Source organism: Bos grunniens, chromosome 5, assembly GCF_055505025.1.
Source record: "Bos grunniens cultivar Pamir isolate PY7600 chromosome 5, Bosgru_T2T1.0, whole genome shotgun sequence".
Taxonomy (NCBI): domain Eukaryota; kingdom Metazoa; phylum Chordata; class Mammalia; order Artiodactyla; family Bovidae; genus Bos; species Bos grunniens.
Window position 1 is genome coordinate 65,651,010 of NC_141169.1, and position 12,810 is coordinate 65,663,819.

At 40.9% G+C, this 12,810-nt stretch overlaps 1 protein-coding gene across 44 annotated transcripts in view; it reads left to right on the forward strand.

Moving 5' to 3' along the window:
* ANO4 (anoctamin 4) overlaps positions 1-12,810 on the forward strand; it is a 438,203-nt gene that overhangs the window by 73,534 nt on the left and 351,859 nt on the right. For 8 of the 44 annotated variants that reach the window (XM_086400941.1, XM_086400944.1, XM_086400955.1 and 5 more), the window contains exon 1: positions 1,153-7,831. The exons of 24 other annotated variants lie outside the window; for them this stretch is intronic. Coding sequence is in view for 2 of the 20 variants with exons in the window: in XM_086400945.1 (XP_086257071.1) it covers positions 10,150-10,191 (42 nt within the window). In the remaining 18 variants the exon portion in view is untranslated. Of the gene's footprint in view, positions 1-1,152; positions 7,832-7,860; positions 8,299-10,149; positions 10,235-12,810 lie in introns of those variants that run through there. 12 more of the 44 variants (XM_086400945.1, XM_086400912.1, XM_086400930.1 and 9 more) reach the window with 6 other exon arrangements.

Genomic DNA, 12,810 nt, shown 5'->3' on the forward strand with positions numbered 1-12,810 from the left:
TTTGGGAGGATTTCTGTATTTTGCCTTTCCAGACAGCTTCTTGGGAGGAAAGAGAAATTGTCTATGTTCCTGTGCTCCTGATAAAAAAAAAGCCATTTGTTCTAGTTAATGCTTTGGAAACCAAGGACCTTGTCAATTTCTTCTTGGGATCAGCTTGGACCAGAGTAATTTTAACATAAACTAAGGAAAGGAGAATGAAAAATAAGGATCCAGTAAACCTCCTGACATCAAATAAACATAATTTAACTTTTTTGCTCAGTGTTTCATTTCCAGTTTTGTGAGTGAAGATCATCGTGCCAATCTTGGTAATTCCTATTTCTAATGCAAGTAGGAGTTAAACATTGATTCTAGGTACCCCTTGTCCCTGGATAGCATTTTAATGTCTGTTAATGAGTGTTACATATTAATTAAATACCTATAATAAACTGGAACACTGTGGTATTACCCTGAATACCATATTAATTGCAAGGTATCATTCCCTTATAAGAGTCATGATAACTGGGATTTTGTTGAGATGCAGAGAAACATGGGAATAGTTGTACAAATATTGGTCATGCTGTAAATATTCAAGAAGTGGATACTGAGTGTATATTGTGTTCTGGACATTATGTTAGGCTCTGGGGACACAATGAAAAGCACAAGAACAGTCTTTGCTGGAGAGGAACATATGTTATATTGCAGAGGACAAATAGGCAATCAAATAAATGGTAACAGATGGAAGTAAATGTTGTCAGAGGTAAATGATAAGAGTGAAGGAAATGATGTGCTGAGAAAATGATAGACAGGGTCAAGGAAGCCTTTCCAAGCAGCCATGCCAGGATCTAAAGAAAAGGATGAGGCAGAGGAAACCCATACTCAGTCCCTGGGGTGGGAATGAGCTCTGCAAGTTCAAGAAACAGAAAGAGGGCCACGACTGGGGTGTATGTAGATACTGTAGAGTGCGGGAGACATGGCTTTTTTTTCTCTGATCAATCATGGTAAGGCTTATTAGAGACTTTGAAATGAAACAGATGTGTATATACTACAACTAGATGTATATTCCATCTCATTTAACACTGTAGTGAGTTAAGTGTTGTTCCTTCCATTTCCTAGAAGAGGGAACTGGATATCAGGGAGCAGATCTACAGAGCTAGGGCCCAAATCAGGGCCGTTCCACTCTCCCACTGCACCCTAACTGCAGACCAGCAGAACTGGAGCAAGGCACTTGGACTGATTAAGTGCTGAGTCATTGGACTCCTCGGCTGGCTTCCCTTAAATTATGTGATGGCTTTGGGATATTAACAATTATCAAACAATGACGACAGCAGTGGTGATAGCAATACCTCCCACTACATACATTATAAGTACTTTACCACGCAGTTCGTCATTTGTGGCTTAGAAGAACCCTCAAAGGTAAGCAGGACATGTTTTATTTTTCTTTAGGTTAAGAAATTAACCTGAAGTGACACAAGACAAGGTTGGGATTTGGCTCTTCTGATTCTAATCAAGGGCCCTTTCCTTAAACCAGAGAAACTCCTGATTGAAAGAGGACATAAATATGGCTCATAAGCTTGTCGTCCTTCAGACTTCCAGAAAACAAATATGTGCTTTTTTTTTTTCAAAGTGCTTTTGATTGTGAATAAGAGGCATAAAATATAGACTTCCTCTCATGGGTTTGTTGAGCTTCTATTGTGTGTCAAGCGCTAGGACTATCAAAGGAGTATAGTGAAATAGGTTGAAATTACTAATTTAGCACAGTGTTTCTTACCCTGTGATGCAGGACTAGAAAAAATGCTCTGGAAATAGAAAGGAAGAAGTAATTAAGTCCCTTTGGGGAATTTGGGGATGACCTCACCAAGATGGACAGTGAACCAGGCCTTGAAGGATGAACATTTGGCTTTCTCTAGGAGGGAAGCAGGAAGATTATTCTAGGAAAAACAGATAAGAATACCATGATAAAAGAGTATGGTGACTCTGAGGAATAGGCACTCATTGACTGTATCTGGAGCATGGAATATATAGGAAATAATTACGGGAAAGGAGGCTGTAGATGGAGGCTGTTTGCAGAGAGCCTTGAATGCCAGGCTCAGGTGGTGCTGTACTTGGCTTGACCATCCCAGGTTTACTAGTAAGGGGATGATGTGATTGTATTTTCTGTGTTTTAGAAAACAAGTGCCATTGGCAAAGGGCAATGGAACTGGAACAGAGGAAAGGCTAGAAACTGTTGTAGCAGTGAAGGAGAGAGATCAAAGCCCTGAATCAGTTGTAATCCCTAATTATGTGTTGAAGACATAGGGCAGTAACCTTGGGACTGAGGGACTGATTGGCTGCGAAGGCACACTGATTGTATTTTAAACATACACACCAAGAGCTGCGTTGGTACACAGACACGTGCTCCTTATTTTGGCTTCCCTACTTAGCCCAATTCTCCCTGACTCTTTAACGCATCTATTGATTGTTTTTTTATCCTCAAAAAAAGGAGAAAATGTTATGACTGTAATCTTACAGATTCTTTCTATATGATTTGATCTTTGATCCCATAGGAATCTTCTGGCTGAGAAATGGTGAGTGCAATCAAATTTTTGAAGAGTTGGATGCTGTGACAATATTTATGTCCTGCATATTATTTATTTGGAACTGTTGTTGCAAATTTGAAAGCCCGCCTACTAAGCACTTTGGGGAGATTATTCTCAGCCAGTGACCTCTGGTAGGGAAACATTAGCATAGCAACTTGTTCTCTCTCTGTTTCAGGCCTCCTGCTGAATGCTGAAGGAGAATTTAGATATTAGATAAAGGACTATAATGTTTCTTTCAGATCCCCCACATTTCTAAAATACTCTTTCCTTTCACTTTTTTTTTTATTAACTGAGGACCACTCATCCTGGCTTTAAAATGTAATGTAGGGTCATAATTATTTAAAAAATCAACAAATACAGTTTGCTTGCTCTTTAATTTTTAAATTATAAGCATCAATAATTTATTTTGGTTGCAGAGAAGGGCTACATTTAATCTCTGAAGTAAAATGAGTTTTTCTGCTTTAGCTTGAATTTGTTTCATTCTTCTTTCACCCAAATACATGTAACACCATAGGAAGGGTCCCCAGATAATCTCTACATTCAGTCAAAAACATCTGTGGGGAGTCTTCCATGTTCGTATCAATGTTTCCATGGAAGAGAGGCAGCATTTTGAGGCTATTCTGGTGGTTCATATACTGACATTGCCACTTGCAAAAGCTTTCAACTCCCTGTATCTCAGTTATTTCAATTAAGATGAAATTCATGTCCTGTGAGTGCTGTGAAGACTAAAAGAGGTATAAAACCACTGCAACAAAGTCTGGCACAAATGAAGTTTCAGTAAATATTAGCTCCTTTAAACACCAGTTTATAGAAGTTAGGTAAGAGAGGTGCAGGCTTTACTTTAGGGAGATTATAACTTAGTTTTCAAAATCAGTGATTGGCAGAATATTGTTTAAAATTCCTCCTTTTCTATTGATCTGTGCATCTGTTTTGATGCCAGTACTATAGTGTTTTTATTGCTATAGCTTTGGTATATAGTCTAAAGTCATGGGGTGTGATGCCTCCAGTTCTGTTCTTCTTTCTCAAGATCGCTTTGCCTATTTTGTATTTCCATACAAATTTTTGGATCCTTCATTCTAGTTCTGTGAAAAATGTCATTGGTATTTGGATAGGGATTGCATTGAATCTGTAGATAAATACAATATGTTATCACTTATATGTAGAATCTAACAAATGAATGAATATAATAAAATGGAAACAGATTCACAGATATGGAGAATGAACTAGTAGTTACCAGTGAGGAGAGGGTAGTGGAGAGGAGCAAAATAGGGGTAGGTAGGGGACTAAGCGGCACAAACTCCTATGTATAAAATATAATCTTCAAGGATATATTGTACAGCACAGGAAATACAGTCAATATTTTATAACTTTAAATGGAGTATAACCTATACAACTTTTGACTCACTGTTGTACAACTGAAACTAATAGAATATTGTAAATCAACTGCACCTCAATAAAAAAGAAAATCCTTGATTCTCATGTCTCTTGTTAAGTGTCTGATGTCAAAAATAGAATTACACAGCCATTTATCTCCTTGGTAATCTAGGAAATAGGTATGTTTTTACTTTTTCTATTCAGATTGGTTACAGAGAGTGGAATCCAGTATCAGTGTTAAAGACTGAGCTTGAAGAATCCTTGACTTTCAGGATTAATACAGCTCTGTCAGCGAGCTCAGTTCAGTTCAGTCGTTCAGTCGTGTCCGACTCTTTGTGACCCCATGGACTGCAGCATGCCAGGCCTCCCTGTCCATTACCATCTCCTGGAGATTACTCAAGCTCATGTCCATTGAGTCGGTGATGCCATCCAACCATTTCATCCTCTGTTGTCCCTTTCTCCAAGTCATCGAGCTACTTGGAAGCAAATTTCTTGAAAGAGCTTTGTTTTTTTCAAATAAATGGCAGGTATATGTATGTAATTCAAATTATCTCGTAGTCTGTTTTTAAAAAGGCATTAAATCATACTAGTGCAGAATTTTAGCCAAATTCTCTTGTCCATTGAAATGGCCTACTAACATTTAAGTACTGTTACTCCAGTGAGCAAGATACAGTCCCTGAAACTGTTGTAGTTTAAATTGACTTGGATAAGTATTTTGTGATTTAAACAATTAATTGTTGCTACAATTAATTTAAACAATTGTTGAAATGGGAGGTATTTCTGTCTTTTGAGGAGGTAGGAGTGAAGGCCAAATTTTAAAAATTAATTGCATTTGAGTAAGTGACTGCGGAATACTTGTTTTCATTGACCCAATTGTTATAGAGATGTGCAATTATTTAATCAGCTAAGTAATTTGTACTTTTGTGGTCTTATCATTTTCATGCTTCATTGTAACTCTATGTACTCAAGGTATTGAACCTGTTCCATAAACAATATTAATCTCAATTACTTTGGTAGCTTTAAATAATATTCCCTTATTAAATAGGTTCTTTGTTATGCTGTCCATGTTTTTGCAGCATCAGAAACTGTTGATGCTGATAAAAGCAAACATTCAGTTAAAAAACCTTTTCATACTTTAATTAATTAAAAAAAATAAATGGTGCATTTATAGTTCTCAAATGATTTTGGTTATGGAAAACACCTTATTAGTCTAATTTAGAACTTTGAGTCCAAAATCCAACTTCATGCCTTGGCTTTATCTAAGGGACATTAAAACAGTAGAACATTTTCTGTCGTGGCAAGAATTGCAGTATTGAAATTTTGAAAAGATTTCATTTAGTCCATGGGACTATAAACTTCTTGAAGGCAGGACCCACTGCTTTTATTTCTGTGCTGCCTGATCATGTGGTTAAAAGTTTGCAATTAGAGTGGAACTGAAGTGAATAACACAACAGAATTTAAGACTGAATCTCCCAGGCAGGTTTTCCTTGTATAATATACATAGGATGAACCTGATGAAATCAACTTTTTTTTTTCATTTCAAAAATTTCATTTTATTCTGTTCATCTTTGTGGAATATTTTTATGGCTTCCTGCTGTAACTCATTTGAGTAGTGAGTTAACTGTTTCCTTGGAATTTAGCCCTTTTCTTTTTTCCCCTGCAATTCTGCTTAAAAAAAATTTTTTGAGATGTTTATTTTTTTTCCAAACTGTAAACTTTTTATTTTGTATTGCTGCTGCTGCTGCTAAGTCGCATCAGTCGTGTCCGACTCTGTGCGACCCCATAGACGGCAGCCCACCAGGCTCCCCCGTCCCTGGGATTCTCCAGGCAAGAACACTGGAGTGGGTTGCCATTTCCTTCTCCAATGCATGAAAGTGAAAAGTGAAAGTGAAGTCGCTCAGTCGTGTCCGACTTTTAGCACCCCCATGGACTGCGGCCCACCAGGCTCCTCTGTCCATGAGATTTTCCAGGAAAGAGTGCTGGAGTGGGGTACCGTTGCCTTCTCCGATTTTGTATTGGGGTATAGCCAATTAACTATGTTGTGGTAGTTCCAGGTGAATAGCAAAGGGACTCAGCCTTGCACATACATGTATCCATTCTTTTCCAAACCCCTCTCCCATCCATAGTGCTTCCTTTTACTTGGCAGTATTCAGGCTTCCCAAAGCTAGCTTGAGTCTGGGTTCAGATTGCAACACAATGTCCAAATGATCCTTTAAGTTGTAGGAAAAAGCTGACATAAAATTAAAGACTCTATCATGTACACCACCTGAAAACAAACCAACCCAGCCACATTTGTGTCTTCCTGTTAACTCTTGGCTAGTACAAAGAGCTAATATTTCTTGCAAAGATAAAAAGATGACCCAAGACAGTTTCCCCAAGTTAAACAGTTCTGAAGTTTTACTGTGGGATCCAATTCAACTGGCATTTAACTCTAGAACCAACACCCCAATTTAATTTAATCACCACAGACATAGAGTCTCCGAGAGTCATACATGACGGAAGTGACTTAGCAGGCACGCATGCATAGCCAAAACTGAATGAGTACATATAAACTGAGTTTACAGTTCAATATTAAAATAGAATGGGAAGAAAGGCAGGCATAAAAAGTATAATATTCTTTACTTGTTAGTCAGTACTACAGAATTCACTCATTTGCCTGTTTTATTAGTCTAGCTCAGAGTTTTTCAAACTTTTGTGTGCCTATGAACTATTGTACAGGTCAGTTCAGTCACTCGGTCATGTCTGACTCTTTGCAACCCCATGGGCTGCAGCACGCCAGGCTTCCCTGTCCATCAGCAACTCCTGGAGCTTACTTAAACTCATGTCCATCAAGTCATGATGCCATCCAACCATCTCATCATTATACAGGTATTTTTACCCAAATCCACGCATTCTGTCTTATAGATGATATAAGAAACCTCAAAAAGAAATGTCACTATCTTTATAAACTGTCTCTAATAAGTACTTCTATCTATATATTATATTAGAAAATTTATCAAAACTGAGAAGATTTTAGAGAGACCTTTAACCCATTTCTGTCTAAAAGTCTCACTTGTGAACCTGGGATCCAGGTCCCTGGTATTTCATCCTGTGTCTTGGGCATGAGGCAGTTCATGGTCCAGCGTGTCATCATCGTACTCATGGTGACTTCTGTGCTCACATCATCAGGGCTATCTGGTCTGTGAGATGCCGTTAGATATCATTTAGGATGGGTTTCAAGGCTGGCTTCTTGCAGAGATGCTGTGGGATGCTTAAGCAAACTTCCTGATTGGTTGGTATAACTATGGGGCTTTGGGTCTTATTTTTAAAAACAAAGCAAATATTATCAGCAACGGGGCAGAGGAGGAGAAGATGCCAATCCTGCCCAACTCTGGTGGAGGCAGGGGGCTGTCCTGCCTCGCTGAGAACGGGCTGTTATCCACTGCTCTCTTGTCACACTGACACGGCCCCCTGGCTGGGCTGATTGGTCGCTGGCAATAACTGATGGGGAATTCTGATATTCTAGCCGGTAGTTCCTCACACTCCAAAGAGGTGCCTTCCCATCTCTCTCTTCACCTTCCGACCCCGGCCTTGTGCTCAGCCTCCCCCCACCTCGCCGCCCCTGCCCCGGTGGCGGGGAGGAGAGCCCTGGGCGTGATGCTCTGAAATCCACCAGGCTGATCGCGCTCCAGCTCGCCCTCGGGAGAGTCCTGTTCCCGACTTCTCAGGGCTTTTACAGCACAAACAACTGCATGCGGGCCCGGGGTGGGGGAGGCTGAGAAGGACTTGTGTATGTTGGTTTTCTCGTCTTTCATCACTTTGTTGGCCTCATCCGTTGCCTAGATCTCCGCGGTGGATTTCTTTCTGTCTAAGACTCTGAGGAAGGATCCCTTCTCCTTCTGTTGACTCTTTCTATTTTTATGGTAAGTGCTTGCATTCAATGAGCAGCCCTGCTGCAGTGAAGTGAACGCTTAGCTAGCTCGCTCGCTTCCTAGCTAAGCTTAGTGACCTTCTCTCTGCGTTTCTCTAGTGTTCTTGGGTCCATGTCCGGGGGTGGGGAGTGGGGATCCAGCTGTTGAAAATGCTGGAGGGTCGTTTGTCTGGCTTGTTTGTCTTTTTGTTTTGTTTAATTGTTTCCATAAACGGAGCTCTTCGGCTGTGATGGAAACATAAGCACTCTCTCTTTGTCCTTGAAGCGGCAGCCAGGGAGATGCGAGCATGATGGTAAACTGCAGCAGTGTGCAGGGGATCCGGGGAGGGCGACGGACAAATCTGGGGGCGAGATGAACCCTCGGCGTGCTCAGGTGCACTCTCTCCGAATCCGGAAGGGCCGGGCTGATCGGCCCACCTAGCGAACTGTTCCATCTTTCCCGGAGACGACGGCACACGTGTGAGTTATGTCGGAGTCGGCTGGGGGCAGCGGCGCCTTAAGCACCTGCCTGTGGGTCCACACCAGCCCTGCGTCTTTCTCGTGGGCTTTACAACTCGGGTGGTAACATTGGCGGCGGCGGGAGGACCCCTGTGCCGGCGAACGGAGTAGACGGCATGACCTCATTGCTTTTTCCCTTTGGAATTTCAGGGTGCCTGTTCTGCAGACGGGTCTCTTCCCATCCTCTTCCCAGGGTGGTGGGGCAGTGAGAAGAGGCACGTTTTTTTTTGAGTTGACAACATAGTTTCAATCTTCCTCTTGGTAGATAAAAGGCTTGGAGGCTGTTAGAATGGTTAGACTTTGCTCACGGAATATAAGCAGGGTTGGAAGGAAGAACGTGCGTGTTGCGCTGACATCAGGCCGGCTGTTTTGTTGCAGGGCATTTACTCTTAGATTCGTGTTCTGATTTTTCACCTGGTCTCTGAGGCTGGTGGCTCCGGCACCACAGCTTCGGGTCAATTATTGTCAGCCCCTGGAAGTCCAAAGGAAACACATCGTGAACACAAAGTACAGCTCTATCTTGTGGAACCTGGCATTAAAGGGGAGTCTCTTCTCATAGGGAGATGTCTGTCTTGTCGGTTTTTTTTTTTTTTTGGTAGCAGGTGTCTTGGATTATTTTGGTCACCGCAGCATTCCAAAGAATAAGCTTTGCAGTTCTCATTCTGCTCCTTATTTTCCAGTCTTGGACTGGAGATGGGTTATCTTACTTGATTTTGTGTGGGTTTTCTGATTGTGGTTCACTTAACTCTAGGGAGGGGGAAATGTGGGGTGAAATTTCTGGTCTTTCTCCCTGTTGATTGGGAGTTTGGAACGGAAAGTTGCTTGACTGGCTTGCTCTTTCTCACCACTTTTATTTCTACCCTCAGTGTGGATTTGTCTTAAAATAGTGGTGATGACATCAGACATATGCTTTTATCTTATTCCCTAGGTACATTTGGTTGGTTTTGGTGGAGGGTTCTTTAAATACATGAAAGCATATATTAAAACAAAGAACAAGAATTTATAGATGTTTACATTATATCCCAGCTTCACAGTGAAACCAGCAAATAGGATAACAGCAACAAATTAGGATCCTTGCATACTGTAACCTCTGAATCATTAAATAATGCTTGAAATACTTTCATCATTGTTTGCATTAGCTTTCTAATATCCATACCTCCCTACACTTAGTTATGGCTGGGAGAAATGTTGTCATTTAACTGGCTGACTTCTCTGCTTCCTTTGATTCTAATGTTTAGTTGTTGACTTTCAACTCTACTGGTGTTTTCTTACTTTGCTTAATTATTTCCCCTCCAATTGCAAGGATTTTTATCAGGTGCTTGGCAACTCAACTTGATGTATTCATCAAGATGGAAAGAGTTATAGAGTCAGCTTGGGTGTCTTGGAAATAGACCCTGCATTTCACAAGACAGGCCATTTCAGATGCATTTAGAAATCTTTTGTTTTAATTAGTAGCAACATTAGCTTTGAGAGAGAATGCTGTGGGCGTTCTTCATTTTACTGAGCAGAATATTCATCTGTGCCATCAGAATTGTATCTGTGTAGCATATTTACAAGTGTATTGTTTACTTGTTGTGTACATATTTTCCGTATTTGTAGCATGCTCATTTAGAGGAGAGGAGAAACATTTCTGAGGCTCCGCTTTGCATTCTCCAGCTAGGTTTTTTGTTTTTTTTTTTTTTGGTAGGGATTTCCCCAATGATTCCACACCCCTCCTCCAGATAATGCCTTTGGGAATTTCTCTGAATTGGGAGAGTGCATTCTTTGTGTTTGCTTGTCTCAGAGCATGAAGTTAGGTTAATTCTTTTGCAGGGTCCCTGAAGGCAGCATATACAACCACTGCAGGAAACACTGGTAAAAGCTGTGCTGAATGGAGCCGGTAACTCTTAGCCTCTTGGTGTGATGTAGTCACTGCAACATTTTGTGTGTGTGTGTTTTTGTTTAGCTGCTATGTCTTGCAACCAATTTTGCTTGCAACCCTAGCAAATTGTATTTATTTGAAATGGGTCTAGAAACACCTAGATAGATGTAGATACAGTTACTCATACAAGTCATTAAAACAGTGCTTTTACTGTTTCTTTTGATGATGATCTAATTTGAAACCTATAGCTTATATTCTGAGTCAGTATTTTCCATTTTTTATCTTTCTGCTTTCTTTCCCGCTTCTGCTTTATGTTTCTATGCATGGACATGCATTATGTGTCCACCTGTAAACTCAATAACGATTGTTTGATTAATGAAGAGTTGGTTGACAGCTTCTCTTCCAGTAACCAAACTCTTGTGCTCAACCTGTAATCATGTAACTGAGAGAAGAAATTGTCCCTGTTAGTATAACTATAACCACATGTGTCTGTAGGCCTTCTTGTCATTGAAACTACTTTCCATAGTTGATTACTAGGACCAGAAATAGAATCACTTTTGCATTTTAATTAATGACATTCTAGATTTGTCTAGGTTGGAATGCCCTCAAATCTTGACATGTTTACTACTTAAAAGGTCTTTTGGTAAAGAGGGGGCGTTTATGGATGATATAAAATAAAATCACTTGATTGTGATTTCTTGGAAATTGAATGAACTATATCATTAAGGATGTTAGCTGAATTTTCCTGTGGCTTTTTAAAATATAATTAAGGTGACATATTCTTTTACCATCTCTCCATGAGCCCCCCCCCTTTTTTTTTAAAGAGTAAAAAGAACATATAACTCCCACATAAAGCTGCTTAGAGGGAGAACCATTTTTTAACAGAGATTCAAAACCACTTCCAACACCAGCTATGGTGATCTACTTTGAAAGGAACTTGCTAGTCAATTGGCAACTCAGACAGATTGTATAAAAGAGGAGAGATTCTTCATGAGCTGTGTTGAAGACTGCATTTTTGATCTGTCTCCCTTCTAAATTCATCTAGGACTATAGTCACTAGGTCAGCTTTGCAGAAAAAAAAACCATGTACTTAGGAGCTTAATAATCTACCCACACTGTCATAAATGTTTATGTTGCAAGTTATATCTCTTGGGTAGTAAAGGGAGTTGGCAGAATTTTGGAGGAGAGTCAAATCACAGCCTGAAAATAATGTAAGATGAAAGGGGAAAAATTCCTCCCCATACTTAGCATGAATTCTCTACTCTGGCTGCTGGCCTTTAAGTCTGAAGAGTCAAGAAACTGTTAAAAATACATAATGACAGGGTTGGTGGGCCTGTTCTCTAATAGAAATCTCTGACCCTTAACTAGGCATCTGCTGAGTGACCTTTTGGCTTGCAGCCATTCTTATAGGAAGCAGACATATTGTCATACAGCAGGAATTCACTTACATTTTTCCCATTGGTCTCCCACTGGGGACCTCCTGTGAGTGTCAGAGAGGGAACAGTGTCTGGACACCATTAGAGACCACGGGCAGTCCCAGCAGGATGTCTTCAGGACCCCAAGTGCCTGTCTGGTCTCAGCCACGAACTGGCTGTCAGACTCAAACTCATAATTGGGCTTGGAGAACCAGATAATCTGAAAAGTGAAAGTGAAAATGTTAGTTGCTCAGTTGTGTCTGACTCTTTGTGACCCCACAGGCTGTAGTCTGCTAGGCTCCTCTGTCCATGGGAGTTCCCAGGCAAGAATACTGGAGTGGGTAGCTGTCCCCTTCTCTAGGGGGTCTTCCTGACCCAGGGATCAAACTCAGGTCTGCCACATTGTAGGCAGATTCTTTACTGTCTGAGCCACCAGGGAAGCCGCAGATAATCTGAGGGCTCTCCCAATCACTTAAAAATCATGAACTGTTGTTCCAGCTCTGTTTTTTAACTAGATGGGTGATTTCTAAGGCAATTGACCCAGATGAGACATTCCTGGGGGATGGGGAATGAGCTGTGCCTTCCCTCAACCCTACAAGACCCCAGCATGTCATGACAGTGACACGATCATCAGAGTTACTCAGAAACATGTGCTGATGTTGATCCTTCATGATCAGGGCTTATGTGGGTATGGCGACTACCTGCTGCCCCGGGGACACCTTGAAGTACCTCTCCTTGTCATCATAAGGGACCTTGAGGAGTATCTTACCTACCGTCTGGTTTCATAGATAAGAAAGCTAAAGTCCCGGGAAGTTAAGTCACTACCACAGGAGAGATCCGGTCAACACCTGGGCAAGACAGTTGAGTCAATGTGGATAGATTTACTGAGACACCAGCTCCACTCCTGGTGCAGGGCCCCTTCCACGATACACAGCTGACACTTACTGTGTTATTCTTTGCTCACAAAACTGCTTTGTGACATCTAACTCACTGCTGTCCATTATTTCTGGGGTTATTTCATGCAGATTACGTGGCTGTGCCAGTCAGAGTGAGTCACATCAAGCAACTGTTTATGGTCACGTGTTTATGCTTGTGCGGAAATGCATTTTTTATATTGAAACTGCTTTTCTTAAGAACGTTTCAAGAATTCTAAAAATATTATGCTTGATTTCCCACCCCCTGGGCTTCAGCTGTTTC